The 27,870-nt window shown below is 36.8% G+C and overlaps 4 protein-coding genes across 4 annotated transcripts; 3 read left to right on the top strand and 1 right to left on the bottom strand.

Moving 5' to 3' along the window:
• Positions 1–63: 63 nt before the first annotated feature.
• LOC306771405 (receptor-type tyrosine-protein phosphatase H-like) lies at positions 64–12,475 on the bottom strand (the record flags this gene model as incomplete). Its single annotated transcript, XM_079260571.1, has 19 exons — positions 64–525; positions 1,917–2,052; positions 3,129–3,289; positions 3,442–3,564; positions 3,692–3,826; positions 3,993–4,069; positions 4,202–4,292; positions 4,378–4,459; positions 4,867–4,960; positions 5,140–5,400; positions 5,930–6,160; positions 6,290–6,547; positions 7,170–7,427; positions 7,862–8,119; positions 8,696–8,953; positions 9,530–9,787; positions 10,452–10,709; positions 11,291–11,548; positions 12,286–12,475. The coding sequence occupies 19 exons, from the start codon at positions 12,473–12,475 to the stop codon at positions 397–399; spliced, it is 3,516 nt and encodes a 1,171-aa protein (XP_079116697.1). The 3' UTR covers positions 64–396.
• A 3,094-nt stretch (positions 12,476–15,569) lies between these two features.
• Positions 15,570–17,441, top strand: LOC306771761 (ferritin, lower subunit). Its single transcript, XM_079261063.1, has 5 exons — positions 15,570–15,631; positions 16,309–16,412; positions 16,567–16,713; positions 16,799–16,924; positions 17,034–17,441. The coding sequence occupies exons 2-5, from the start codon at positions 16,311–16,313 to the stop codon at positions 17,181–17,183; spliced, it is 525 nt and encodes a 174-aa protein (XP_079117189.1). The 5' UTR covers positions 15,570–15,631; positions 16,309–16,310; the 3' UTR covers positions 17,184–17,441.
• Positions 17,442–19,662: 2,221 nt separating this feature from the next.
• Positions 19,663–22,454, top strand: LOC306771720 (synaptotagmin-A-like; the record flags this gene model as incomplete). Its single annotated transcript, XM_079261006.1, has 8 exons — positions 19,663–19,861; positions 20,483–20,658; positions 20,755–20,853; positions 20,942–21,109; positions 21,240–21,407; positions 21,589–21,703; positions 21,830–21,963; positions 22,033–22,454. The coding sequence occupies 8 exons, from the start codon at positions 19,663–19,665 to the stop codon at positions 22,240–22,242; spliced, it is 1,269 nt and encodes a 422-aa protein (XP_079117132.1). The 3' UTR covers positions 22,243–22,454.
• Positions 22,455–23,506: 1,052 nt separating this feature from the next.
• dnaaf3l (dynein axonemal assembly factor 3 like) lies at positions 23,507–27,765 on the top strand (the record flags this gene model as incomplete). The annotated part of the gene is made up of 11 exons (XM_079260570.1): positions 23,507–23,588; positions 25,165–25,271; positions 25,348–25,441; positions 25,524–25,678; positions 25,860–26,048; positions 26,195–26,317; positions 26,406–26,528; positions 26,671–26,815; positions 27,089–27,203; positions 27,357–27,431; positions 27,624–27,765. 11 exons carry the CDS (start codon positions 23,507–23,509, stop codon positions 27,763–27,765), a joined length of 1,350 nt encoding a protein of 449 aa, XP_079116696.1.
• Between the last annotated feature and the right edge of the window lie 105 nt (positions 27,766–27,870).

Raw genomic sequence — 27,870 nt, 5'->3', positions numbered from 1 at the left:
CGTGTTCTTTTCAGTCTGACAGCAAAATGTACATATGGTTGCACAGTGATTTTCGGGGTTTTTTTTGTTGTATTTTATTTGGAAATTTCAGAAAGCACAGAGATATTAGTTTTAAAAGAACATATTTTATTTCCTGTACAAATAATTCTTTCCTACTTACAGTAAATATTGATAAATCCTGTTACATTCTCTGGTCATATGGAGTGTAGTTTCTTCATTATAATAATTATGACAACAAGCATTTGGCAGATGAGACGAACAAAAATGTACCAAGTTAAATAAAATCAAAAGGGCTATGCACATGCTGAAACCATATTTTAATATTTGGTATATAACAGTGTTAAGTGCATTACAGACTTGAGTGCAGGTCGACACTTGGTAGGCACATGCCTTGTATCAACGGAGCTCTTGGAGGGCAGTGGCGTTGGCGTAAATCATGTCAGTGTTCTCGTATATGTGCTCGTCAGTCTTCATGCTTGGCTGCAGACTGTCCATGATGCACTGGTGCAGGAAAACATACTGGGACTGAAAAGAAAAGTGAACAGTTCGGGTTATTTGAAATTCATAACTCTGGATGCAGTATGGCGTCTACAGTAGTTGGCTCCACATTGTTTGCAGAATTGCCACAGAAGTGACAGTTTTAGAACAATGCTGTCCAAACGTGTGTTTGCATCATAGACTGAATGTAAAAAGACGGTCTATAGTTTGCATCCATAATTCATCACTAAGATTAAAATTGTTCACATTAACAAAAAGGCTGAGAAATTTAGTGTATGCCAATGGCACAGACTGCAGGTTTTTAATATGACAGGAAGTGTTCTGCTGTTATGAATGGAAGAGATGTTTATATACTGGTGTGAATAAATATCAGGAAAATGAATTAATATCAAAGAGCTGATTAAGGTCATGTTAAATATGCTGTCAATTTCAACATGCTGTTAGAACTCAAATTCAGCCACAGAAAACTCATGTTTTAGGTTGTAAGGATAAAATTGAGAAATCACATGGACATCCATGCATATCTGATATACATTATATATGATGATGAAAGTGCTTGCATTGTATGCAAACTGTCTAAAAATGGTTTTTAAGAAATGGGTACTGAAACAAAAAAAATCTATTAAAAAAAAACCCTGGTAAATCAGCCTGGAACAACTTAGTTTGATTTTTCATTTCAAGTGTTTTTTTTAAGTGTTTTCTAATCTGTTTGCAGTAGATGAGAGTCAGAGCAGTGTTATTACAGCAAATCCTAGAGGAATTCTATCAGGGAAGTTAGCTAAAAACCCACTCACAAGGGGCCACAGAGTAGTTTGTTTTTCCCATATAAAATAATTTAACTCCTTAATAGCAGTTCATCCAAACAATAAATACAAAGATTTTTTTTCATACAGTGTTCGTTTAGCAGTTCGTTTCTAACCAAAGAACAGCCATTCTACTATGCATATTGTGTCCTGCAGTGTCCTGCATTACTGAAAACTACCCAAACTTCCAACTTTAAGAAATCTCAGAAAAAAATTATGTGCATAGTGAGCAATCCAACAGGTCTGAAACAACTCCTGATGGACTTGGCTTAATATTGTAAACACGCAATGCAATGTCATCGTAAATTAAATGAAGCACAGCAATATGGACATTCCCCATCTGAGAGAAAAATGACAAAGTATGCTGTCTGATGCAAAGTTGATGCAGTATTAAATTCAATATAAAGTACATTTGCTCAAACCACAGAATTGTGTTAGGTCTGAGTTGTTTCTGTGGCCTGGGTAGCTCATAGTTCCTCAATTTTTCTCCTTAATTCTCCATTCTGAGAACAGTTAGCTGTCTACTGCAGGTAAAACACTGACGGCTCAGAATATTTCATATACCATTTAAAAAAAAAAAAAAAAAAAAAAACGTTTTTGGAAAAACATTTTTACCTCTGTCTGCACCATGTGTGGTCGGTTCAGTCTCATCTTGTGCACAAAGGCATTGATGCCAACTGCCTGTTCTTTCTCTAACTGTTGAAGCAGCACATCCAAGGCGATGATGGTGCCTGTTCGCCCCACACCAGCACTAATGGAGAAAACAACACACCACAGGGGTCATCAGCATGTAGTTCTTGCTTTCAAAAAACTGTCAGACACACAGTTGACTTAGCCTGCAGTTTGTGCATTTGACATGCTGCTGCAGGGTGGTATTTAAAGAGTATTGTTTTGTCCCCTCTAAGGCATTAATTTCCTGCAACATACAAGTCCAGTTTTTTGCTTTAGTGCACTTGGGGGGCTCATCCAGGCAAGACATTAAAGTATCACATGAAGAAGATTGCTAAATATGACACTACCAGAAATACATTGCAGAATTGTCATGTCTGTTTGCATTTATACAACTAAAAGATTAACTATTTTGTGTCCTTGTTTATTTTATTTCACTTAATCTGTTCTAAAATTGGCACCTGACAATAAACGTCATACTGCATACTTCCTACTACTACATATTACATCCGACATGTGGTATTTGATACATGTGAGCTGGACTCTGCTATTTAAAGTGGTTTTATTAATAGGAATGATCTTTGCAGTAATGCTCATATTATTAAACATTACAGGAACTAATCTGAAGGAAGGAGCATGGTCAGTAATCTTGCATTTGTAGAGCATTTTGTTTATATCTGAGTATAATAGTCTGAGGACAGATGACTTAGCAGAGGAGCGCGGTGAAGCATCCTGTCCTGCTGTATTGTGTCTCCTCGGCCAAAAGTATGCATCAAAATGTTAATAATCTCTGAAGCTTTCTGAGCCAACTATGTTTTCACATGTTTCCATTACAGGAGCTATCTGACCTGAGGTCTGTTAATGGTTCAGATGCTTTTGGGGTTACTAGGCATTGGGGGGGACTGTGGCACACACGTAAAGCCATCACTAAAATGTCAAGAATCATGTGTATCAGAGTAACACCATTTCTGCCTCATGATGGCCTTTTAGTTTACAAGTTAAGACAATATTGCTGCAAACAGGCTATTAATGATGTAACAACACAAGGAAACAATTTTAATCTTTACCTACCTTCTCAGCCAATTAAATCTTTTTCTAATGGTGGGAATGGTTTAATGTCCTTGAACTCCATATGAAATGCAAACTTTTATTCTGTACCTGCAGTGAACCACAGTTGGCGTTTTCGTCCTTTCTCTCTGTATGTGCTGTCTCACCAGCCCTCGGAACTGGATCAGGACTTGAGTGTCCTGTGGGACTCCATGATCAGGCCAGGCAATGAAGTGGAAATGCATTACTGTGCGTTCCTCTGAGGTGTTTTTCTGTAAAAAGAGATGATATAAGCACAGGAATTTAGTTATAGCAGCTCCACAATGCGGCTATTGATAAATAATATCAAGCAATCATTATAATTGTCTTCCTTCCCTACACAGTTCAGTGTTTTAATGTAAATGTTTGAAAAGAGTTTTTGTACATTTTTCACTTCAAACTCCCTCAGTGTCCAGCTCGGCTCCTGTTTCTCAGACCTGACGGTGACCAACAGCTCTCCATATGAGCACGGATTGCGGTCTCCTGGCCAGTATTGTTCACATTTGGTCTAAACAAAAAGCAAAACATGTAAAACTTCTTCTATCCCACAACGCATTAGCTAGAACAGCAAATCTTTCACATATATTCCTTTCAATTCTGTCAATAAAACATTAAAAAATCTCCCAAAAACTTACCCGCCCTGCTTCAGCACAGTTAGTTACCATGACGATACCGTTCACTCTTTGTTCCCAAATCATTCTCCAGAAATCGTTGACTGTGGAAGGGAGGGGACCCTGTGTAGCGATGTACTCTCTCTTGCTGTTGTAGCCCTGAAGACAGAAGGCAAAGTTATTTCTTCATGTTTTTATGTCTTACATTGCTCAGTTCAAAGTTATAGATCCAGTTCTGTACCAGTTAAATCCCTTTATTAAGTCAGTGTGCCACAGCTACAGAAACATTCTCATGAATGATTGCTAGCAATAAAGCAATACTTACAGGCATGTAACTGGCATTTATATAGTCTAAGATCTCACTGGGACTTGATGTATTTAGCTTTACCCGACACCAGTCATCTAGCATGAGAAAATAAAAAAATAGTTCAACTGCAGTGCAACAAAAGGAAGTAGAATTACAAGAAATAACCATAAACACCCACAGCCAGACATTACTGATCTAAGCAGCATGGTGCAAGAGGACATGCTCACATGGCAAGACGTTTGTGAAACGGTTCTTCACTCTGTTGTCAGGCAAGGTAGCTACTTTGTGTGTCTGCTCGGTGCCAACAGAAGCGAGATCCTACATGGAAGTGGTCAAAGTCATGTCATGAAATTATACAAAGAGAAATGGCAAACAGCATAATGTTATTTTAATGATTGTGTACCTCATATTCTTGGCTGAAACCTCTGTTTTCATCCAAACTTAACTGATTGAAGTGGTCAGGAAACTTAGCGACAGAAATAACCCTAAAAAAAAAAAAAAGTGCAGAAAAAAAAACATAGCAAGAGTCAAATAGAATTTGTGTCACTTTTTCCTAATGGAGTGCAACAAAATGTGGTTTGCATATTTAAATTACAGTGGACTAATACTTTAATCTTATATATGGTGCATTTCACATGTGTGATTTGTACTGATGAGTGACTGACAGCTTGGCATTGAAATAAAATTAAATTAAAGTGCTGATTAACCCAGAGTGAAATTGCAACTGAAAATTGGAGGACATGATGAAACTTACTTCTCCTTTGCACTTGGTAGTTTGGATCCACCAATGAATGATTTTTTTCTTCTGTGGAAAGGAAAAACACTGATTAGATCTGTTAGGTTTAATCTGGGAGAGATCTAAATAGCGTTCTGTACCTTAAGGGGCACTGACCTGATAATATCTGGTCGTTTAAGGAAAATGAAGACAGCCACACAGATCAGGATACCAAAAAGCAAAACAGCAAAAAATGACCCTGCAATAACTCCTGCAAGAAGAATATACTAATGAAATCTTTTATACCCATTAATAAGGTATATTTAAAAAAAAAAGAAGAATGGGGCTTTTAAGCACAACAGAAACATCATCTAGTTGAATCTTGCCATCCCACAAGAAAAATAATTGAAGCAAGCAACCCCGTGATGAAGATAAGTAACTTTTACTCACCCCTCTGATCAGTAAGACAGAAAAAAACAAATGGTTCAGACTTCCTTTCTGTCCCAGAGACTGAAGCCAAAGACACTTTGTATTTTTTTGCAGGCTGGAGTCCATTTATGATAAGGTGGTCCTCTTTTCCATCAACAGTGTGCATTGTCCCAGTCACATTCACCTCCACATTTGTCCACACACCATTTGGTTTATTCCAGACAATGCGGGCAGAATAACCAGATGCCCAGAAGTCACAGTGAGCACTTAAAAGAGGAGGAACTGCATGACCCACACACCAAAAAAAAAAAAAAAAAAAGGTTAAAACTATTCAAACTATGACAATTCTTTATAAAGTGTTTATTTTGTTCTTTTTTAAAACATATTTTCTTAATTTTCCTTTTCAAAAACTTCCCGTGTCTTTGAACATTTTTTTTAAAAATAAACTTTAATAAATATTTTTTCAAGGGTTTAAGCAACTAAATTTTTACACATTGCAACACTACTGACAATAATGGAGCATAATTTTTAAAAAACAAAAAAACAAACAAACAAAAACAGTTGTGATTTAACACTGCAGAATGATTTAAAGTCCAGTACTTCTGTGTATAATGTGTAAAATGTCTAAAGTTCTCCTTTAAACTCATTATATGGCACAAAAACTACACTAAACAAATTTCAAGAGTAGCTTCAGGTACCAGTATGTCTAAATGTTTTGAAATCTTTAATCATGAACTAAAGTTTAAGAAATATTTCAAATTTCTGTGGCAAAACAAACACAATTTCATAGTTGCAACAAAAAAATACTCACAGAGTGTCAGCATGTGTTCACACTGCAGCAACGATGTGGAAGACATTTCATATTTAAGAGATATTTTATAGGTTGCACCAGGGTAGAGTCCAGTAAATGACACGTTTGCGCCTCCTGGACTGACATGAACATTTGATTCATAAGTGGCTGTTGCGTTTGAAAACAAGCCTTCAATTGTTCCTTGGATTGACGAGTTAGTAACATGCCAGCTTACTGCGGCACAATCTATACCTGAAAAGAATGGGAAAATTATTTTAAAGAAACATTAACATCCTGTAAGCTTCTGCCTCATTCAATAAACTTCCATACTTATTTGAGCACATTTTAGGAGTCTGTCTGAGAGAAAGCCAGTTTACATACTTGTAACTGTGGTCGAGTTAAAAGCACTGCTGTTGACTCCGGAGAACTGTGTGATAACGCTGAATGCATACAATGTTCCAGGACTGAGATTTAAGACTTTATATGACACAGTATTTGATGATCTGGTTGGGTTGATAGAAGCATCACTGGCATTAATTTCAAGTTTGTATTCCCAGCCGGCATTGACACTCTCCCAGACAAGAACTATCCTGGTTGCAAAGCGTTCAGTCACACTGACTGAAGACACCATTGTAGGAACTGAGGAGAAGAAAAGAAAACTTACATGAGCACAACTTTTTGCAAGTTGAACAGAAAATATATTATAATAGAGCTCTGATGCAAGTCTATCAGAAGCAAAGAATTAACTGGATTTGCAAGTGACACCCCTACAGGTGTCCTTCTTAGTTCATCTTGCCAAACAATGAACTTTTAAGTGTAGCAAAGAACTAAAGTGTAAATCATACTGAGAAAATGGCTTATTCTAATACCCTGCATGATGATCAAAACAAAAAGTTAAATTTGTTTTACTTTGTCGTGTGTTCTATGTCAAACAAATAATCAGCTTTGGTAAATTCCAGTAGTTTATAAGTAATAAAAAACATCAGGTGACAAAACCTTTCTTGTTTTAACCAAATTATTCACAATGTCAATATAATGCAAGTTTGAGATTAGTATGCCACTTTTTCACCCCATGCATATAAAGTTTCCTTATGCATTAGTTCATTGAGCATGTACCCAACAAAACAACGAGTCAATACTTTATCTAATCATAAACAAAATGTGAAAAAACAAAGAATAATTTTCTTATTGGAAACCTGGTCTAGAATAATGTTATCTAAATCAATGGATGACTGAAAACAAAAATCTGTGGATCCCTTACCTGTCACAGCAGAGAAAGAGTGTCCAGTGCTGTTGACGCCCCCAAACACAGTGAAGAGATTGAAATTGTACTTTGTACCAGCAGTCAGAGAAGAGACCACACGTCGTACAGCTTCATTTTCCTGAGTTGCATTGACATCCATCACTCTGCCATTATATTCCAGGATGTATGTTAGGATGTTCTTAACCTTGTTCCACTCCAGAGTTACACTGGTTTCATTCAGTGCCTCCCATTCAACCTCTTTAACATTTTCTGGTGCTGGAGGAGGGCAGAAATTCAGTGTCAGAGACTTAACTTTTAAAAAGTGTGAACAGATACCAAGAGCACTATGAAGTGCCTTTGCTTAAGTCCCGTGGAATCCCACCAAACTATATCATCAACAAATCTTTTAAATTGCTGAAAATAAAAAGAGATTAAATTTAATATTGTTTTAGCTTTTCCACATGGGTGAGACTTCAATTGTCCTAAGTTATGGAGAACAGTTAGGCAAACATACACAGAGCATCATAATATCTTTATTTATATACGATTGTTGCAGTTGTTGAAAAGATTACTTGTTTTGTTTTTTGTTTGTTTGTTTGTTTTCATTTAGCTCACTCTTTCAATCAAGAAATAAGCATTTCTGTTATGGGGTACTGAAATATAGCAATTAATCTGGTGGATTTTGTGTCAGAATGAAACTGAAAGCATACCCGTCACAGCAGAGAAGGAGTATCCAGAGCTGTTGACTCCCCGAAACACAGTGAAGACAGTGAAACTGTACTCTGTACCAGCAGTCAGAGAGGAGACCACATGTTGTACAGCTTCGTCCTCCTGAGTTGCATTGACCTCCATCACTGTGCCATCATATTCCAGGATGTATGTAGAGATGTTCTCAACCTTGTCCCACTTCAGAGTTATACTGGTTTCATTCTGGGCCAGTACACTAACACTTTTAACATTTTCTGGTGCTGGAGGAGGACAGAGAACACAGAGTTAATTCAGTAAAATAACTCACTGAAAATCTGAAAGCAGATTAGTAGCACACTTTAATGTTGGTTTTATCTGATTCAGACATGCAAGGAGAGCAGATTTAACATCTGTTCTACAGTTAAATTGAATAAAACATCAAACTATATATCATGTCATGGTTCTCTTTCAGGATGTTGCTACGTCCATGCATTATGAAGTGCAGGGTTGACAATATGAAAATAAAACTGAAATTGTGATGTATGAATGACAGGATATCTGTCTCCTCACTCATCTTCTATTTCCGCTTATTCCATTCCACTTCAGGGAAATACAGAGTCTAGAACACATCCCAGCTGCTATCAGGCGAAAGCCAGGTCAAACCTGGTACATCTCATCATTAAATCACAGAATATATTAGTTAAACTATTTGTCTGTAGTCCTTCTTTTTCAATAAATCAACATTTTATTCAACAATCTCTCACCATGACAGTCAAATACCTCTTATGGAGTATTTGTTTGGCAACTTTTGTTTTTAAATGAAAACTGGTGCCAAAAAATATTCATGCATCACCTACCCGTCACAGCAGAGAAGGAGTATCCAGAGCTGTTGACTTCCCCAAACACAGTGAAGAGAGTGAAACTGTACTCTGTACCAGCAGTCAGAGAGGAGACCACATGTTGTACAGCTTCGTCCTCCTGAGTTGCATTGACCTCCATCACTGTGCCATCATATTCCAGGATGTATGTAGAGATGTTCTCAACCTTGTCCCACTTCAGAGTTATACTGGTTTCATTCTGGGCCAGTACACTAACACTTTTAACATTTTCTGGTGCTGGAGGAGGACAGAGAACACAGAGTTAATTCAGTAAAATAACTCACTGAAAATCTGAAAGCAGATTAGTAGCACACTTTAATGTTGGTTTTATCTGATTCAGACATGCAAGGAGAGCAGATTTAACATCTGTTCTACAGTTAAATTGAATAAAACATCAAACTATATATCATGTCATGGTTCTCTTTCAGGATGTTGCTACGTCCATGCATTATGAAGTGCAGGGTTGACAATATGAAAATAAAACTGAAATTGTGATGTATGAATGACAGGATATCTATCTCCTCACTCATCTTCTATTTCCGCTTATTCCATTCCACTTCAGGGAAATACAGAGTCTAGAACACATCCCAGCTGCTATCAGGCGAAAGCCAGGTCAAACCTGGTACATCTCATCATTAAATCACAGAATATATTAGTTAAACTATTTGTCTGTAGTCCTTCTTTTTCAATAAATCAACATTTTATTCAACAATCTCTCACCATGACAGTCAAATACCTCTTATGGAGTATTTGTTTGGCAACTTTTGTTTTTAAACGAAAACTGGTGCCAAAAAATATTCATGCATCACCTACCCGTCACAGCAGAGAAGGAGTATCCAGAGCTGTTGACTCCCCCAAACACAGTGAAGAGAGTGAAACTGTACTCTGTACCAGCAGTCAGAGAGGAGACCACATGTTGTACAGCTTCGTCCTCCTGAGTTGCATTGACCTCCATCACTGTGCCATCATATTCCAGGATGTATGTTAAGATGGTCCTAACCTTGTCCCACTTCAGAGTTATGCTGGTTTCATTCCGGGCCAGTACACTAACACTTTTAACATTTTCTGGTGCTGGAGGACAGAGAACACAGAGTTAATTCAGTAAAATAACTCACTGAAAATCTGAAAGCAGATTAGTAGCACACTTTAATGTTGGTTTTATCTGATTCAGACATGCAAGGAGAGCAGATTTAACATCTGTTCTACAGTTAAATTGAATAAAACATCAAACTATATATCATGTCATGGTTCTCTTTCAGGATGTTGCTACGTCCATGCATTATGAAGTGCGTCAAATACCTCCTATAGAGGATTTGTCTGGTACAAAGTTACAAAGAATAGAACAGGTGATTGGAATTACAGGTACAGCATTAAGCTGGTTTAAATCATATTTATCTGCTAGACTTCAGTTTGTTCATTTAAATGACAAGTCCTACTCACGAACTACGGTAAGTAATGGAGATCCTCAAGGTTCTGTACTTGGATCAATACTCTTAACGCTATATATGCTCCCTTTAGGCAAAATTATTAGACAACATGGAATAAACTAAAGTTGAATTGAATTTAATTGAATTGAATTGAATTGAATTGAATTGAATTGAACTGAATTGAATTGAATTGAATTGAATTGAATTGAACTGAATTGAATTGAATTGAATTGAATTGAATTGAATTGAATTAGTAAACTCTGTTTTAAATTATAACTGGTGCCAATAAGTACTCATGCATCACCTACCTGTCACAGCAGAGAAGGAGTATCCAGAGCTGTTGACGCCCCCAAACACAGCGAAGAGAGTGAAACTGTACTCTGTACCAGCAGTCAGAGAGGAGACCACATGTTGTACAGTTTCGTCTTCCTGAGCTGCATTGACATTTATCACTGTGCCATCATATTCCAGGATGTATGCAGAGATGTTCTTAACCTTGTCCCACTTCAAAGATATACTGTTTTCATTCAGTGCCTCCCATTCAACCTCTTTAACATTTTCTGGTGCTGGAGGAGGACAGAGAACACAGGGTACCTTCAGTAAAATAACTCACTGAAAATCTGAAAGCAAATTAATAGCACACTTTAATGTTGCCTTTTGTTGCTTTTGTCTAATTCAGACATGCAAAGAGAGCAGATTTAACATCTGTTTTACAGTTAAATTGAATAAAACATCAAACTATATATCATTTCATGGTTCTCTTTCAGGATGTTGCTAGATCTATGCATTATGAAGTGCAGGTTAGTGACGCTACAAAAAAAAAAACTGAAATTGTGATGTATGAATGACTGGATATTCATCAATCTTCTATTTCTGCTTATTCCATTCCACTTCAGTGACTTACAGAGTCTAGAGCACATCCCGGCAGCTATTAGGTGAAAGCCAGGTTGAACCCAGCACATGTCATCATTGAATCACAGGATATATTAGTTAAAATATTTGTCTGTATTCTTATTATTTTAACAAATTAACATTTTATTCAACAGTCTCTCACTTTGACAGTCAAACACCTCCTATAGAGGATTGGTCTGGTAAACTCTGTTTTGAAATGAAAACTGGTGCCAAAAAATATTCATGCATCACCTACCTGTCACAGCAGGGAAGGAGTATCCAGAGCTGTTGACTTCCCCAAACACAGTGAAGAGAGTGAAACTGTACTCTGTACCAGCAGTCAGAGAAGAGACCACATGTTGTACAGTTTCGTCCTCCTGAGTTGCATTGACCTCCATCACTGTGCCATCATATTCCAGGATGTATGTAGAGATGTTCTCAACCTTGTCCCACTTCAGAGTTATACTGGTTTCATTCCGGGCCAGTACACTAACACTTTTAACATTTTCTGGTGCTGGAGGAGGACAGAGAACACAGAGTTAATTCAGTGAAATCCCTGAAAGCAGATTAATAACACTTTAATGTTGCCTTTTGTTGCTTTTATCTGATTCAGCCATGCTGGGAGAGCAGAATTAAACTATTGTTTCATGGTTCTCTTTCAGTATGTTGCAACATCCATGCAATATGAAGTGCAGGTTAGTGACAATACAGAAAGCAACTGAAAATATGATCAATGAATGACAGGAAATCTCTCTCTTCATCCATTTTTCTATTTTCACTCATTCCATTCCACTTCAGGGGCATACAGGGCATGATGCAAACAGATTCATGCATCACTGACCTGTCACAGCAGAAAAAAAGCACCGGTGTTGTTGAGTTCCTCAAACACAGTGACAAGAATGAAACTGTAATTTGTCTCGACACTCAGAGGAGAGACCACATGTTGTACTGATTTGCCTCTTTGTTCTATAGTAACATCCTCTCCTTTTCCATTTTATGTCAGGATGTTTAGAGACTGCTAAATCTGCCCTTTTTCATGGTTATCCTGGTTTTATTCTGTGTCACCAAATCAACCTTATCAACATTCTCTGGGACTGGACGAGGACAGCTGTTTGAGTGAAATGCCTAAATCCCTGTTTTCCAGTCAGAAAGGAATGACCTCACCAACAGCATAGCATATATAACCATTTGTCTGGCGAATTCTGCATCGAAATGAAAACTCTTGCAAACACAGATTCATGGATCACCTACCTGTCACAGCAAAAAACGAGAATCCAGTGCTGTTGAGTTCTCCAAACACAGTGATGAGAGTGAAACTGTAATTTGTCCCAGAATTCAGAGGAGAGACCACTTGATGTACTGATCCACTTTCTTGATTTGCACTGACTTCAATATTTTTGTCATCATATGCTAGGATGTAACTTGAGACATTCTCCCACATTAAAGTTATACTGGTTTCATTCTGTGTTACCACATAAACGTTTTTCACATTTTCTGGAACTGGAGAAGAAGAACAGACGACACCACAGATTCAGTTAAAAAACCAAAATCATAAAATGACTTTGAATGATGTAGTAGTATATTTCTAATAGATTTTGTATTTGTTTGTTCCTTAAGTTTGATTTAAACTTTTGTGTTATTAAGAACAAAGATGATGTTTGTATATGAGGACAGAGTTGGAAAACTTTACATGCAGTTCATAAAGTGATTGTATGACTTTTAAACTTAATTATTATAATATGGAAAAAAAATTTTGGAGTGCTACTTTTAAGAATATCAAGCAACCACAGTTTATAGTATATAGTTTTTTAACTTGTCATTATTCAGTCATACTAAAATAAAAGCACATCTTTGAAGTGGTACAATTTCCCATGAGAAATTAATGGCACATGATAGTCAATTAAACCAGTGTCAAACCCAAATGACAAGCTGTTCATACTTACGTAGTTGTGTTGTTATATTAGGAGATTGTTTTGTGACTGTTGCTATTTGACTGTCACTGGTATTCTAAAAGAAGAAAAAATACATTAAAAAAAAAATCTCTCAGTGTCCCACAATGATGCAAACTTAACTTATTTTTATATTTTCCAGAATAAATTTACAAGGAACAGGTGCTAAAAAATATGACCATTTAGATGTTCTACTAAATATATAATTTCTAATTTAGTAGAAAATTTGATATTTTCTATGATATAGAAAATATCTAAACAGATATTTTCAGTAAATATACAGATATTTAATAAACAGATTTTTACAGTAAATATAAGTGCACCTAAACCAACCAAACCAAAAAGAAAACTATGTAAAAAAAAAAAAAAAAAAAAAAAAAAAAGAAGAAAATGTATAAAACAACTGTAACCAGCCTTTTAGTTTTACATGAAATCAACTCACCTTTATCAAGTAGGCTATCAGTGTGTGCACACTAGTTACTAAAAATACCTTTATGTCCTTCATGTGCTTCATGTAACAATGAAAAATGTATTTATAAAAATCCTGAAAACTATACTAAACCATACATATTTTTTAAAAGTATTTAAGATATTGCTCACTTATTAAGTTTTCCCTAATCAAGCTTTGTTCTTCAAAAGGAAGTGGGTGAGAATTAGATTACTGCAACCTTGGAAAAATAAATTTCGCCATCCTAAAAAGTCCATGATCTAGTTTCTTTCTATCTTTGCTTTTCACTGATTTTGCTGCTGCTTTCTGTCCATACTAATTCTCGAGAGAACGTGCTTCCCTGTCTTATCTTCGTTGTGAATTTCACACGACCAAGCTTTTGACAGCATTTTTTCTTTCTGAGTACAGTTACATAAATTGATCATAACCAATGTATAAAAGCTCAAAACTACTTACCCACAGTACACTCAAGAAAACAAACAGCAACAAGACGTCTGACATGGGTTTGAAAAACAAGAGCTTCATCATCTCAACAGATTGTTAACCAACACACATACTACATAGATATTAAACGACTTTGATATCCCAAGGTGAACTTCAGCTCTCTATTTTTGATGCTGCCACTGGTATGTTGATAAAACAAACAAATATGTCCAAGCCAGGAGTGTAGTAGTCCAATATTATCTTTATCCCAGAGGTGTTGACTTTTAATTCCTAATCATGTCCTCCTTCTGTAACCTCTGATCCCTTCTCATATTGCCAAGTGACTAAGTAAATCGCTACTTCTCCTTTCAGGTCTTGTATATGCACACAGACCTTTGCCCCGCCTGTTACTTCCCTGTTAACGGTCAGAGTATACCACTTGTCAAAGGTATGTCAATCCAGAAAACTTGCCTGTTTTAAATGTTTATTGTTGGCTATTGCTTTATATCTACTGAAACTGCCCGGGTCATGCTGGTAACTGTCTGTATACCTTTATGATGGTAAATAAAAGACAGCAAATTTTTCATCCACAGTATAAACACGTGGTCCGATTTCAAATATAATTTAAAACAAGTATTAGTTTTATCATTTCAGACCTTTGAAATTATTAATCTAATGGCATCTTTGTTGAAATCACTGTGTAGAGTGATTTTTAGAGGGCGGTGTATTTGCTGTTTTGTGCACTATTTCAGTAAGAAAAGGTATTTATAGCTTTTTTTGTGGTCAAGACCTATAAGGAACTGTGAAAACAGAAACTATCACAGGCAGAACACAAGTCACACCACTGTTTATGGTGTTATAAGTGGACCTTAATAAAAGTGCTGATATGCAATAGAAAACACATCCTGCTGCTATAGGAATCATGAGGGAAGTAGCATTTATAAATATGTCCAGTGGTTTTCCTCATCTTTCAGTGTTATTATGGTGCTATTAAACAAAATTATGACCTTCTCTGTTTGATCATTAATATAACCTGTCTTCCTTTTACAAAGCTTATTGATTAAACCTTCACACTGAGCAACAACTTTTATGAAGGGGACATTTGCCTCTATAACAATTTGGTTTTTATGGTATTTCAGTACTAGTACTTTGCTGTTACTATCAAATTTAGCATGATGCATCTGGTTTTTTAGTTTTCTATCTTCATTCTCACAGCCTGTAGAAACCTTGAAATACACTGAGCACTGAGTTCCATTGGGTTATTGGGTTAAAAGAAAAATTCTATGGTTATTTGTAGGTAATGTACAATCACTGGTGAAGACACCAGATAACAAGGCAAAAATAAGTAAGAATGGAGGATGGATCATAACTCAGACATTTGGGTGCTTAGTAGGAGACTGTGTCTGGAAAACACTCACAGAAAAAAAAATAGTTAGAAAGCAGAGATTCAATCTCATTCTGTGGAAAAATGAGTCACTTGCATGAAAACCTGGAAGCATGACAGTCTCTCCTTTGGAGCATATATCCTATTTAGAAATTCACTGCTTTTGGGATTTTAGTCCCCTGTGTGATCATTACTTGAATAAAGTAGGTGTGGTAATAAATTAAGTAAAAAAAATATTATAGACGGGTCGGCGCACAGTACACCATCAAGAGAAGATTAACAGTAGAGGGCAGTAATGAGCTTTAGTTGCTAGGTTACCTCAACCTATAAAAGGAAGAAGACGTGCGTATGGCGGTGAATTGTAAACAAGTCTGCTTTTTCGAGAAGTTACAGGTAAACTGAATTTTGCCTTCTTTCATTTGTCTTGTTATTTAAATGGCTGGATAAACTAATATTGCTGTATTTATTTGTAACATACTTTTAAACCTTAAGTCTTACACAAATACTGTTGGTTGGTAAGTTATTAGCTTGCTACCCATTGTTTCAGTAGTGCTAACGCTATCACATCAACTAACTTATAGCTCAGCTTCTCAAGCGCTTTCAAACATTACTTGGTAAGGCTTACTTTTTAACATGGCATTAGTGTAGGTTTATTTTAAAGTTATTTTAAAGTTAAGTTAACCACCGTTAACAGAGTTGCATTTCTAACAAGCCTAGTAACGATGTGTACTAATGGTAGCCATGCTGAAGACGACCAACCTAACCTTATATCACTCCCTCACACACGACTGAGCCCTTAAATACCGGCTGTGTGAAGGCAGGCTGGCAGATACGAGCAGAATTTGATCACAAGCCGTCACCTTGGACTAAAGATTTGACAGAAGCGATTTTAGCCAAGTTTTCCTCAGGAAGAAAGGTATAAAAATAATCAATTTCAGTTACGAAAATGGAAACTTTTTCTGCGTGCGTGTGTGCTTTAGGGCTTTATCTAAATTACTAAAGGTTTTTTTTTTTTGTTTTTTTGTTTGTTTGTTTTTTAAATGGTAGTAACATTAATTGTTTTCTTATAGAAATGCAGTCCACAGTGAAACAGAACTTCCATGCGGAAACCGAAGCGGACATCAACAAACTCGCCAACCTGAAGCTCAATGCTTCCTACACCTACCTTTCCCTGGTAAAAATTCATTTAAAAAAAAAAAAATTAAATACAATTTTATAGCTAACATACATGTATTTTGTTATCAAAGCTATACTGTTACATGTTGCCTGCCTTTCTGTGGGTCTGTACAGTCCATCTTTTATTTTGTTTTTGTTTTTTTGTCTTGTAGGGGATGTATTTCGACAGGGATGATGTTGCATTGCCAAATTTCTCCAGTTTTTTCCTGGAGCGCTCTGTGAAGGAAAGGGAACAGGCTGAGAAGCTGTTGGAATATCAGAACATGAGAGGAGGCCGAATTTTGCTTCAGACTATTGCCGTATGTCCCTTATAATAATTTAAGATATTTAAGTAGAGACTGAAATAATTTGTGCAGATGATCTGAGTTCAACATTCTGTTTTAGAAACCAACCCGAGAGGACTGGAGGGGAGGTCTAGATGCATTGTCCTTTTCTCTGGAATACCAGAAATCCCTCAACACATTTATCCTTGATGTGCACCGCAGAGGTGGCACCCACAATGATGCACATGTAAATATGGCACCATTAGATTTTGTCTAAGCAATTTGTTTTCAGACTACCATTGTTGTCATCTAGACTGCTTCACTTAGTTAAAATAATCTTTCCCTTTCTGTCCTAGCTGTGTGACTTCCTGGAACAGGAGTTCCTTATCGACAGTCATGATACCATCAAAAAGCTGGGTGATTACATTGGCAGCCTGACACATCTTGTTTCATCTGAGGCTCATGGCTCCATGGGAGAATACCTGTTTGATAAACACACTCTGTAAAGGTCCTTGAAGTGCTGTTGACACTGTCTACATTTACAATAAGCAAGAGGTCAATATTGCTTTTTTTTTTTTGTTTTTTTTTTTTCTCTTCCCCGTTTATACAACTTGACAATGTTTGCACAGTTTAACCTGAACTCTGTTCTTGTAGCAAAGGAACTACAGTTCTCAGGCAGATTAACTGGAAGTACCTCACATTTTCTAAAATAAAACTGTTCAATAAAAAAAAAAAAAAGTTCGTATTTAAAATGGTGCAAAAAAACTTCCGTTTTTCTAATTTGTTACCATAAAATGAGTTGCATAAGACTTTATCATGCCGTACATTCCAATATCTTGTATTTCAGTCTTTTTGTGAGAAATTGTTCAGGATTTTAAGATCTGAAAAGTGTATTAAAATGTATACAATTTCGGTGTCCTTCTCTATCCTGCCCACTTATCTGACGTATCATGGAGTCTGAGCATGTTTGTCAGGATCATGTCTAGCCTAAAGGCCACTTAAAAGATAACAGTATGGTTTTGCTTATTCACTGGATGGGAGCTTTCAGCTTAATGTTGGGCTACTGGACAGTTTTAAACAATGACACTGCTTTTTCAGTGTGTTTTGTTACAGTAACTGTTGGTGTGCCTCCGCACCTGGATCTTTTTACAGTGTTCAAGTGAAAACTGTAGGCTACATTAAAAGTTTCCATTTTCCCAGTCAATCAGAACTGCACTGTCCCAATGCAAAGACATTTGTTTATAAATGCAGAAAAATATTGGCATACAGGAGAGGAATTATTCCTATTGGCTGATGGTATAAACCACGTATGGTTGCGCTGTTTACACACTTTAGAAATTTGAAGCAAAGAGCCCTGCTGTGTATTAAGTTTTTATGCTAGTATTTCCTTTTAGTTGTTGCACCAATGAAAAGTCCAAATGTAGAGGTACAAGTGCATAGCAGAAAGCCATTGACTGCTCTATGCATCAACCCTTGTGTATTGGTACTATACAGTAAACTGGTAAGCCAAGGGAAAGGGATGATGAAATGTCAGTTCTCACTGAAAGTTGTTGGTAGATTGACTGTAAGGGCAGCTATGCTAAAGGGATTAGTGAAGGGCTGGATGCTCTACAATCTCCTCAGTCTGATGGGTAAACACACACAATTGCCAATATGAACAGCCACTTGTATGTTTAAGATATACCTTAAATTGGTGTGTTAAAAAGGAAGCTGTGTAGCAGAAAAAGAAGCTATTAGATTTGATTGCTGTTTGGTCTTCATTTCATTCAGTCTGGTATAAAGCAACAGATGTGTTGTCAGCCTTCTAATATCAGGAGGAGGGGTAGGGGGATTAAACGATAACACAGCTCTAGTGATTTGCCAGTGCTTTGATGGAAAGGGTTTCAGGGAGTCGCCAGTCAGAGACAGCAGCATCCTGAAAGGACTGAGAAGTGTTTGGGGGCGATGAGCAGTTAAAGCTTAAGTAACTAAAAAAAATATATCAAAACTAAAGAGTTTGTCCAACAGCTCATTCTGTATAGAGGAAACGAAAGGTACCCATCAACAGGTAAGATTAAAGCTGAAATTTCAAACATTTTCTTCTGTTATAAAATGCATAAGCGAGAAAAAGCAACATCGTTTATGATAAAAGTGAGAAAAGCCACACAAGAATAGTTGTGATTTTTTTCTTTTTAATCTGTAAATCATCACCCAAAAAAGTAATCAAATTTATATATTTTTATTTAATATTAGTTGGTATCTTCCAGCAGTAATTTGGTTATTCACCAAAACAAGAAATTCCCTTAATATATGTAGTTGCTACACAAGTCTTGTATGTCAGATCAAATGTTCCTGCTGGGATGTTTTTATGCGGCATTGATACAACCTCCACTTTTTTTTTTTTTTTTTAAATACAAGTATGTTTTCTGTAAATGGGCATTTCAACTAAATATCAATCTACCAATTCATTTAAATGATTTGGTTTAGTTTAAATGCTATACATGAGCTGAGATTTCTTAGAATCCTACTTGTACTGTACTGGGATTCCTTTCAAACATCTTAATAGAAACCATTATGGCAAACTTTCTAGGTGGACTTGACAAGGTTTGAAAATAGGAGGAATATTGATGGTAGAGAACAAGTTTTAGATAAGTTCTAGTTTTGAGAATTTGTGATTTTTGGATTAATATTCTAGTGCTTGAGTTTAATCCCGTCCAGCAGAGACCATGATGAGAGAAAAATGAGGATGGGGTGGATGTGGGAGGGAATGCGTAGGCTATGGGATGGATGAGATGACAGGGAGTATGCGAGTAACAGGGGGATTAGGGTCAGCCATGTTGAGGATCTGGCTTAGAGATGTGCTGTGCTCCTGGACTATGCTGCAACACACTAACACAGGGATTACATGGCATACATGTAAAAATGTGTTGTGACTCAATGTATCAGCCAACTTGGCAGAAAGCATAACAGACTGACACATGTTGTTATGCTGTTTTGACAGTTGACATGAAACTGGTCAGTGATGGGGTCCGAATCCGGAGGGCTGCTGAGCCTTCCGAACCAGAATCGGAGGAAGCAACAGAGCCAGTTCATCATGAACATACCAATTCAGAGCACCACGAACACACACATACAGAACATCACCCAGGCCATGACTACAACCACATGAAGGAGAAGTTCATGAATGAACTGAGTCATCTGCCAAGTAAGACACTGGTTTGACAACGCAACTTCACTGTGAATCTTTTAACAAGGAAAAATTAACGTCATGTTATTTTATCAGCCAGTTTTATTTAGCTTTTGTAAAGTAACATTAAATAATTATATAATTTAACTTTGTTTTCTGTTTCATTACAACACATAACACTGAAAGATGTATCATGATATAATAATATGACGAAGACCAAAAATCCTACGTAGTAACTGAAAACTATTGTTTACAATGGCAGAAGCAAAGCACTTAATGAACAACTGCTGGTGACATTTCTGCTAGCTGTGGTTGTACGGGACCACTCCCAGCTAGAAGACTGTTATTATCTGATTATGGCGAAGGGCGTTACTGACCAAATGCATGCTCTGCAAACCGTCTTAAGATAAACTGGCATTTAAAAATATTGGGGTTTTTTCTAGTCCCCAACTTTCATTTCAGTAGAATCATTTATTTTAGCTTTGTGTAATTTTATGTCTTTAAAAAGCTTAGATTAGGCTGTTTGTGTTTTCAAATAGGTAAGGACTGATGTGAAATTATGGATATTGTCTGACATGATAGGCTTAATTCCATTTTGTATACAGTGAGGACTAATCTGCCTGTTTCTATTCTCTGCAGTTCCTATGTGGGCAGTAGCAGCCATTGTTGTGGTGGTCCTAGTTTTGGTGGCATGCTGCATCTTCTGTGTTTTCAAAAAATGCTTGGGGAAAAAGAAAAAGCCAAAGAAGGCGAGGGAAAGAAAGGCAGGTCGTCGCAGAAAGGCAAAGGAAGGTGAAGGAGAGGCTGGAGAGAAGGTGACATACTACTGGATTTCTACTCACTTATTCTCAATCTTACCTGATCAAGAGCTCCATGAAAAGCATCCAATGCACTGATGTTTTGTCTCATAGGAGGGGGAGGAGAAGAAAGAAGGGGAGGAGGAGGAAAAAGAACAGGAAAAGTTGGGTAAACTGGAGTTCTCCTTGGACTACAACTTCACAGACTCACAGGTGGTCCTGCATGAAAACAGCAGTTGTTTTTGTATTCTGCAAGAGTGCCAATTTAAAGCCATTCTAACACTATCTCTTTCCTTTAAAGCTAATAGTGGGCATCCTTCAGGCTCAGGACCTAGCTGCCATGGATATGGGGGGAACTTCAGACCCTTATGTTAAAGTTTTTCTGTTGCCAGATAAAAAGAAGAAATATGAGACCAAGGTTCAACGCAAAAACCTGTGTCCTGTCTTCAATGAGACTTTTATTTTTAAGGTACCTCAATGCCTGATGTGTTTTTACCTTTATGTCATAGCTTGTGACGTCATTGTACAACTGCACTGTCTGACCTCACCTATTTTATAACCAAATAAATAATAACCATTTTATGAACTTTTATGTCTAGATTCCATATGCAGAATTGGGCGGAAAGACTTTAGTGCTTCAGGTTTTTGACTTTGATCGTTTCTCCAAGCATGACATGATTGGAGAAATAAAGATTCCAATGAACAGTGTTGATTTGGGCCAGCCCATGCAGCAATGGAGGGACTTAGAAAGTGGTGAGAAGGAGGAGGTAAGATTAACATTGTGTCAAAAATGTCAGTTATGATCAATTTTAAGGATAAGCATTTGCATTAAAATAAAATCCTATTCACATGCAGTACAAAGTAGCCATTATGGTGTTTTATCAAAATTTCCTTAATCTAATTTGATAGTGATTTACAACAGATTTTCCCAATATTCCCTTTCAGCAGGAAAAATTGGGTGATATTTGCATTTCCCTACGCTATGTACCCACTGCTGGGAAACTGACAGTCAACATTATGGAGGCCAAGAATCTTAAGAAAATGGATGTCGGTGGCTTATCAGGTGAACAAATCTCATTCCATTGACCAGTATAATCATTCTACCCCCAAACTGGCATAATTACTCACAAAACATTCTAAAAACTTGTGTTAAAAATAACCTAAAAAAAAAACTTTTCTCTTTTACAAGATCCATATGTGAAGATTGTCCTGCAACAAAATGGAAAGCGCATTAAAAAGAAAAAGACAACAGTCAAGAAAAACACACTCAATCCTTATTTCAACGAGAGTTTCAGCTTCGAAGTCCCCTTTGAGCAAATACAGGTGAGGTTTACATCACTGTGACATAATACAAATACATATATGATTGCCTAATGCTTTTTTTTTCTTCAGAAAGTACAGGTTGTCATCATGGTGTTTGATTATGATAAACTTGGGAGCAATGACCCCATCGGAGGGACCTTTATGGGTTATGGAGCTACAGGAGTTGGATTGCGCCATTGGTCAGACATGCTTGCCAATCCCAGACGTCCAGTAGCCCAGTGGCACACTCTCCTGCCTGAAGAAGAAGTAGACGCAGCACTCAAAGCAAAACCTCGTTAGAATAAGACCTTGATGGAATGTTACATGCTGCTTAGAAAGTTATTTGGTGTAAAACCTAGTGTTTTATCAACATGCATTTTGTGCTTTCCATTTTGTTTCCTTTGAGATACAGGCATATGGTAAATGAAAGCAAAACAAAGGTGATAGGCCTTATTATCTTTTCTTATATGCAGTCAAAACAATTTGGGTGTTTTTGTCACCACTGAAGGAGGCACTGTGATCCCAGAAGACATCGCTTCCATTGTCCTTGTTGCATCACGTCACAGAATAAAAGTGATTATCACATGATGCCTCTTCTGCTTTAACTATCATCTACGGGCATAAGTGGACTAAAACAGATGTGACTAAATGCTAACTGCTTGGATGGATAAATGGTTCAAGAGGATTTTTTTGTCACCTGCCTGTACTTTGTATGTAGTGTGAGTGTGTATGTTGTGTGAGTGTGCATGTGCCTGTACGCCTGGGTGATATAATTTTTTTTATATATATTTGACTGTAATCAAACCCTTGCCTTCTCCTATGTATCTTACTCTGTAATCAAACATCGTTCTGTATTTGTATATTTGGAAAACAGTTATTTGTAAATGTGCACCTTCTCAATATCCATACGTCAACATGTATGAACAAATGAGTCACAGAATTACATTTTGCTGTGAAAAGACTCTTGCCTCTGGTGATATAGTAGGTTTTAGAATATTTGTTATGTTGACTAAGAAATGTCTAATTTTGTAGTGATGTGGTGCGACAGAGGTGTATATTGCAATTAAACTTACTTTGTCCAGTTTCACGACATTGCTTTATGTATTAACTAAAGGTAAACTAAGTTCTATGTAACACGTAACAATCATGTATAATATATTACAGTATATTTAGGTCTTCTTTCGACACCAGCATGTCGCCTGTAGATGACGTATGTGTCCCCAGGTTGAAGTGTTGCCTAGCAACAAAACCCAAACTTTCTTTCAAGGCGTTTGGATATTAGCAGCGAGTTTTACTTAGTTGTCATCAAACAGTAAATGAGGTGAGGTTGAATATAATGATAATATCTAATATAACAGATTAAAACATATATAGAGAGATTGTTTCTATATTGGCAGGTTAACTGTCTTTGACAATAGTTAGATTTATAAGCTAATTCCTTACAGTTAACGTAATTCCCGCTAGTTGTAAGCTAAATACAGTCACTTGCATATCTTTGTTGATTTTGTTTGGACGTAAACTACTTAAAATGTTTCTTACGTTTATCTTACGTTGACATGACAGGATGAGTGCCCGACAGGCGTCTGAGGGACCTGGTTGCGTCACGTGGTGGGGCTTCAGTCCGGCGTGCAACCTCCTAAATGCGGGTTAGAGCCTCCTGTGCACCGTGATATTCTGGCCCTAGATGGGTTTTTTTTTTTTTTTTTTTTTTTTTTTTTTTTGTATTTATTCTACATGTAGAAATTGTACACATACGAATATAAACTTTATAGTGGTAGAATAGCAGCTAGCAGTGCAATGAAAATAAGCTTCTTTTTTTTTTTAGCATTACACTTGTACTTAAAATAATGCTGACTTCTGTGCTTTAGTATAAAATGTACTTCTAAGATTATTTTCATTTTAAAGTCTCAGTTGGTGAACATATCGTCTTAGTCTCAGTCTCAGTTGGTGAACATGTAGTCCAGTTTAGATGTAGTTTACATGATTATGAACTGTGCTAAAGGCAGAATGTGGTTTCTTTACGGTCAGGCCTTTATACATTATCGTTTCCACAATCATAAAGCAAAATGAAGATGTGAATATGATGCAAAATCCAATTCTTGGTAAACGTGAAAAAAAAAATTCTTAGGTTGTCATGCAGAACATTTTACAGAATAGTATTTTAAAGGGTTTTCTGTTACACTTGATATTTGAAAATCAGAAAGTAAGTTTGAATTGATTTTGTAATGTTCACAAACCCAGACAAATCAGCAAGCAATACCAAAACAGTTTTTGTCAAGTGATCAAAATCAAACTACAATAGCAGACCAGAAATTAAACAAATGCTTTAGTGGTCAAATTTTTTAAACTTTATAATTAAACTAACAAGACTGACTGTCCCTAACTCTTGAAAACTGCGCAGATGTCACAATCTGTTTTGATTCTTGTTTTGGTTTAGTTCTTGTTAGACTTCTGTCTCTAGTTTTGTTTTACTTCCTTAGTCTATTTCTTGATTTTCTTGTTAGGCTATCTTCAGTCCTCATTGTGGTTTATGTGTATCACCATTTGCAATTTCTTCTTTTTTTTTATGTCATTATAGTTCAAATGCCTGTGGGTGTCACGTTCTGGTCTAACAAACATTTTGGTTTGCCCACATATTGTTTTAGTATGCTGTTTTCCACTTTGTGTAATCAGTTAAATTTATTTCCTGTTCTGTCATGTCAGATTTTCAGTGCAGATTTCACACTTGCTTCTCTTTTGTTATGTTCTCCTTCAATTTAAATCTCTTTTGTTTAGGTTGTCCATTAATCTGTTCAGGAGTTTTTCTTCTTTAGTTTTTCTAGTCCTGCACTTGGGTGCTTTATACATTATCTCTAACCTGGAATCTTGACAACCGAATCATTATTTTGTACAATTGAAGCAATATGCAAGGAACTTGATTATCTAAAATGTACTTGATACTAGTTGTGACATGCCTTCATTTTGATGCCAATCCCAAAGTAAGACTTTGCTTTACTTTGATCCTATAAACATTTAACTTAATGCAGTCGTTAAACTATACAGTGTAATAAAGTGAAAAACCATAATCATATATGATATCATTTACTATGCAGTCAAAGGCACTTTTTGAGTCTCAGAAAAACAACTACAAGGTAATAAAAGGTGTTGAGATTTTAGTTCACTGCCCACAAAGTTTACAGCGTTGTCCTTTAACTGGATCATGATTTCTCTATTTGTACTTAGGACCTGTGAGACATGAAGGACACAGCAATGTTTTATTGATTGGCAGTAGTGATCCAAGACATATTTTGAAGACCATTGCTGGTTTGCAGGACAAACAAAGTCTTCATGTAAGTCACTGCCTCTGAAAGTGTTACAATTGAGAAGAGAAGACCAATGCTAGTAGTCTTTTCTGCTTAACTGCAGGTATGGGTGATAGAAAACTGCATGGAGGTGGTGGCTAGGCAGCTCCTGCTCCTTTACCTCGCCCTGATGCCCAAGGAAGTCATGGGAATAAATGGTGGGTGGGATTTAGGTGGGTATTTAATTCTTTAGATTTGTCCTAAACATCTAGCCTGTTTTGTCCTGGTTTTTGTCTTCAGAAAAGACAGAGGTTTTCTTGGAGGTGTTTGGAAACAGTGAAATTCGCAGTCAGACAGAAGAGACATTGCGAAGAGCAGCATCTCAGCTCTCTTTCTTTGTTACCGAAACACTGGAAACCGCCACACATGCCTGCCTGGACACAACTCTTCTGAAGGTAAAACAATCTGCTAAACAAGCTTCTTCTGCTCTTTTTCTCTCACATCTATGTAAAACTATCTATGAGATAACATACATGGTCAAGAAAATGATGCTGTGTAATTGCTCTACAATTGCACAGCATCAGATATATATATGTCGGACAGTTTTCAAATTGTATTTACTGAGTATTTCCACAGTTTAGGGAGCGAGATGAGCTAGTCAGGATATTTAAGTTGTGGATTCAGTCGTGTTCGTCTGAGCGATCTGCTCCCCTTTTAATGGCCAAAGCCTGGGATTATCGGGTCAGGCAACATCTTGGTACCCGCTATGACTCCAAGAAAGGATGCTTTGACTGGGACCTTACAATGAAGTTGCATGAGAAAGGGGTAATTGTTTTGTGTTATTTGTTTTTGTGTAGCCAAAATTTGTTTTCCATAAGCATCTGGCTACAGAAATTTAAGTTATTCATTGATTTGGAAATTTGAATGTTGCACTGAAGGACTTAAAATCTTTCTGTATTGTTTGTGTGCAGTGTGGCGTCATTAACAAACATCAGTATGTGCGATGGCGAGAGCAGGGATTGGCATTTGAAATGAGGGAAGGTATCTACCAAATAACCAATCCAACCTTGCTCTCATCCAGAATTTTTAGTCAGGCAAGCGCTTCTTTGTTCTGTAACATAATTTATTCATGTTTAAAGACATTCAATTTCATGGATATGTTTCTGCTATGTGTGTTGACAGAGAGGAGACAAAGTTGCAGTGAGAGGTTATTGGGGAGATATTGTATCTAGTCCTTATATTTCCTTTGGCATTGAAACTGATGACAAGAGTCTGCTGAAGACGCAGAATGGGCAACCCATCAAGGTAAATATCAAGACTAATAGTAAAGAATAAACATCAGATTGTAGTTATTACTCCAGTTACTTTTACTATATAGTTGAAGTGAATTGTAACTAAAATGGAAATAATTTATTTTTGTTATCCAATGATTGCTTTACATCTACAGACAGCCCAGGATATTTCCTTTGCAAACCTCCAGGTATTATTCCAGTCCCTGTCCAGTAGAAGGAGCTGCCTTACTACTTCTAAGTCAGACAGAGAGGCAGAGGAAGCATCCACACAACCTTCCCAGAGTCCTGACAGGATTAATGGTAAAAGGCATTAAAAACATGCAATATATAGGCAACAACATGCAAGCAGTTTGAACCCAAAATAGCAACTCATGTATCTGTGAAGGTTTAAATCACATCAAAAATGCCTTGTTGGATCATTTCTTGCTTCAGGGTTTATTAAAGTCTTGCTCAAAGGAATTGAATTGGGAACTATGTACTTAAGTTCAAGAAATGGCACAAGTGAGGCTTAGTTTGAGGCTTTGTTTAGAAAGAAAAGCAACAAAAACTTGAATGTTCTCAAATCCTCCTCAGACTTGATGGACGTAAATGGGGTCTCTGTGACATTCCTGCCTTTGGATTCGCTTCAAAAACTTTTGGAAAAACAGAAATACTCCCAATTCTTCAACATAATTTACTTCTCTACCAGGTAAGATACTTCACCTAAATACCAGTAAATATATTTTTTCTTCAATGTAAATACCTAAAACAGTACTCTTCAACCATTCAGTCACCTGGACTGCAGACTACAGATCTGACTGGTAACAGTGTTTCTTTTTGTCTCTCGGTCTGTGCTGTAAAGCTGTGTGCACCAGTTGCAGCCCATGATGAGACAGATTGCAGCACCAGACGCTCTGCTTGTCGTGGAATTGGCCAAGTGAGGGTTTTTATAGCAACAAGGCTTGTTACCATGGTTACTGTACATCACCAAGAGTACAGTGACTGCTGTGCCATTGTACATTTGCATTTGTGTAATTTATATTTTTTCCACCTCATATTCCAGATTTAATAGCATTTTTACTATTAACTTAACAACATCAGTAACTGCAGGTGTATCTATGTGTCTTAGGTTTATTTTGGACCTGAATAAAGAGCAAGAAGCAGGCTTTGCAAAGAAAGTGGCTCACATGGCTCTAGAGGCTGGATTTGAACAGTGGTGTGAGGGGAGCAGCAATGATGCCCATGCAGTTTTCATTCTGCAGAAGAATTGAAGGTATTTTATTTCATCACAGCAATTTATCCTGCTCCTGTTGCAAGCAGTAATCATAAAATTGTCAGTATGAAACACATCAAGTCATGCAGGGTGTTGGTGTTCA

Source organism: Telmatherina bonti, assembly GCF_933228915.1.
Source record: "Telmatherina bonti genome assembly, chromosome: 21".
Lineage (NCBI taxonomy): Eukaryota > Metazoa > Chordata > Actinopteri > Atheriniformes > Telmatherinidae > Telmatherina > Telmatherina bonti.
The sequence above is the reverse complement of the archived record's forward strand: the minus strand, read 5'-3'. Positions and strand labels throughout refer to the sequence as shown.

Bases quoted from the DNA above. Each gene is read 5' to 3' on its own strand.
- LOC306771761 (XM_079261063.1), top strand. From the start codon at position 16,311: ATGCAGTCCACAGTGAAACAGAACTTCCATGCGGAAACCGAAGCGGAC. The intron at 16,413-16,566 runs GTAAAAATTCAT...TTTGTCTTGTAG, and splicing joins CCTACACCTACCTTTCCCTG to GGGATGTATTTCGACAGGGA. The intron at 16,925-17,033 runs GTAAATATGGCA...TTTCTGTCCTAG, and splicing joins GCACCCACAATGATGCACAT to CTGTGTGACTTCCTGGAACA.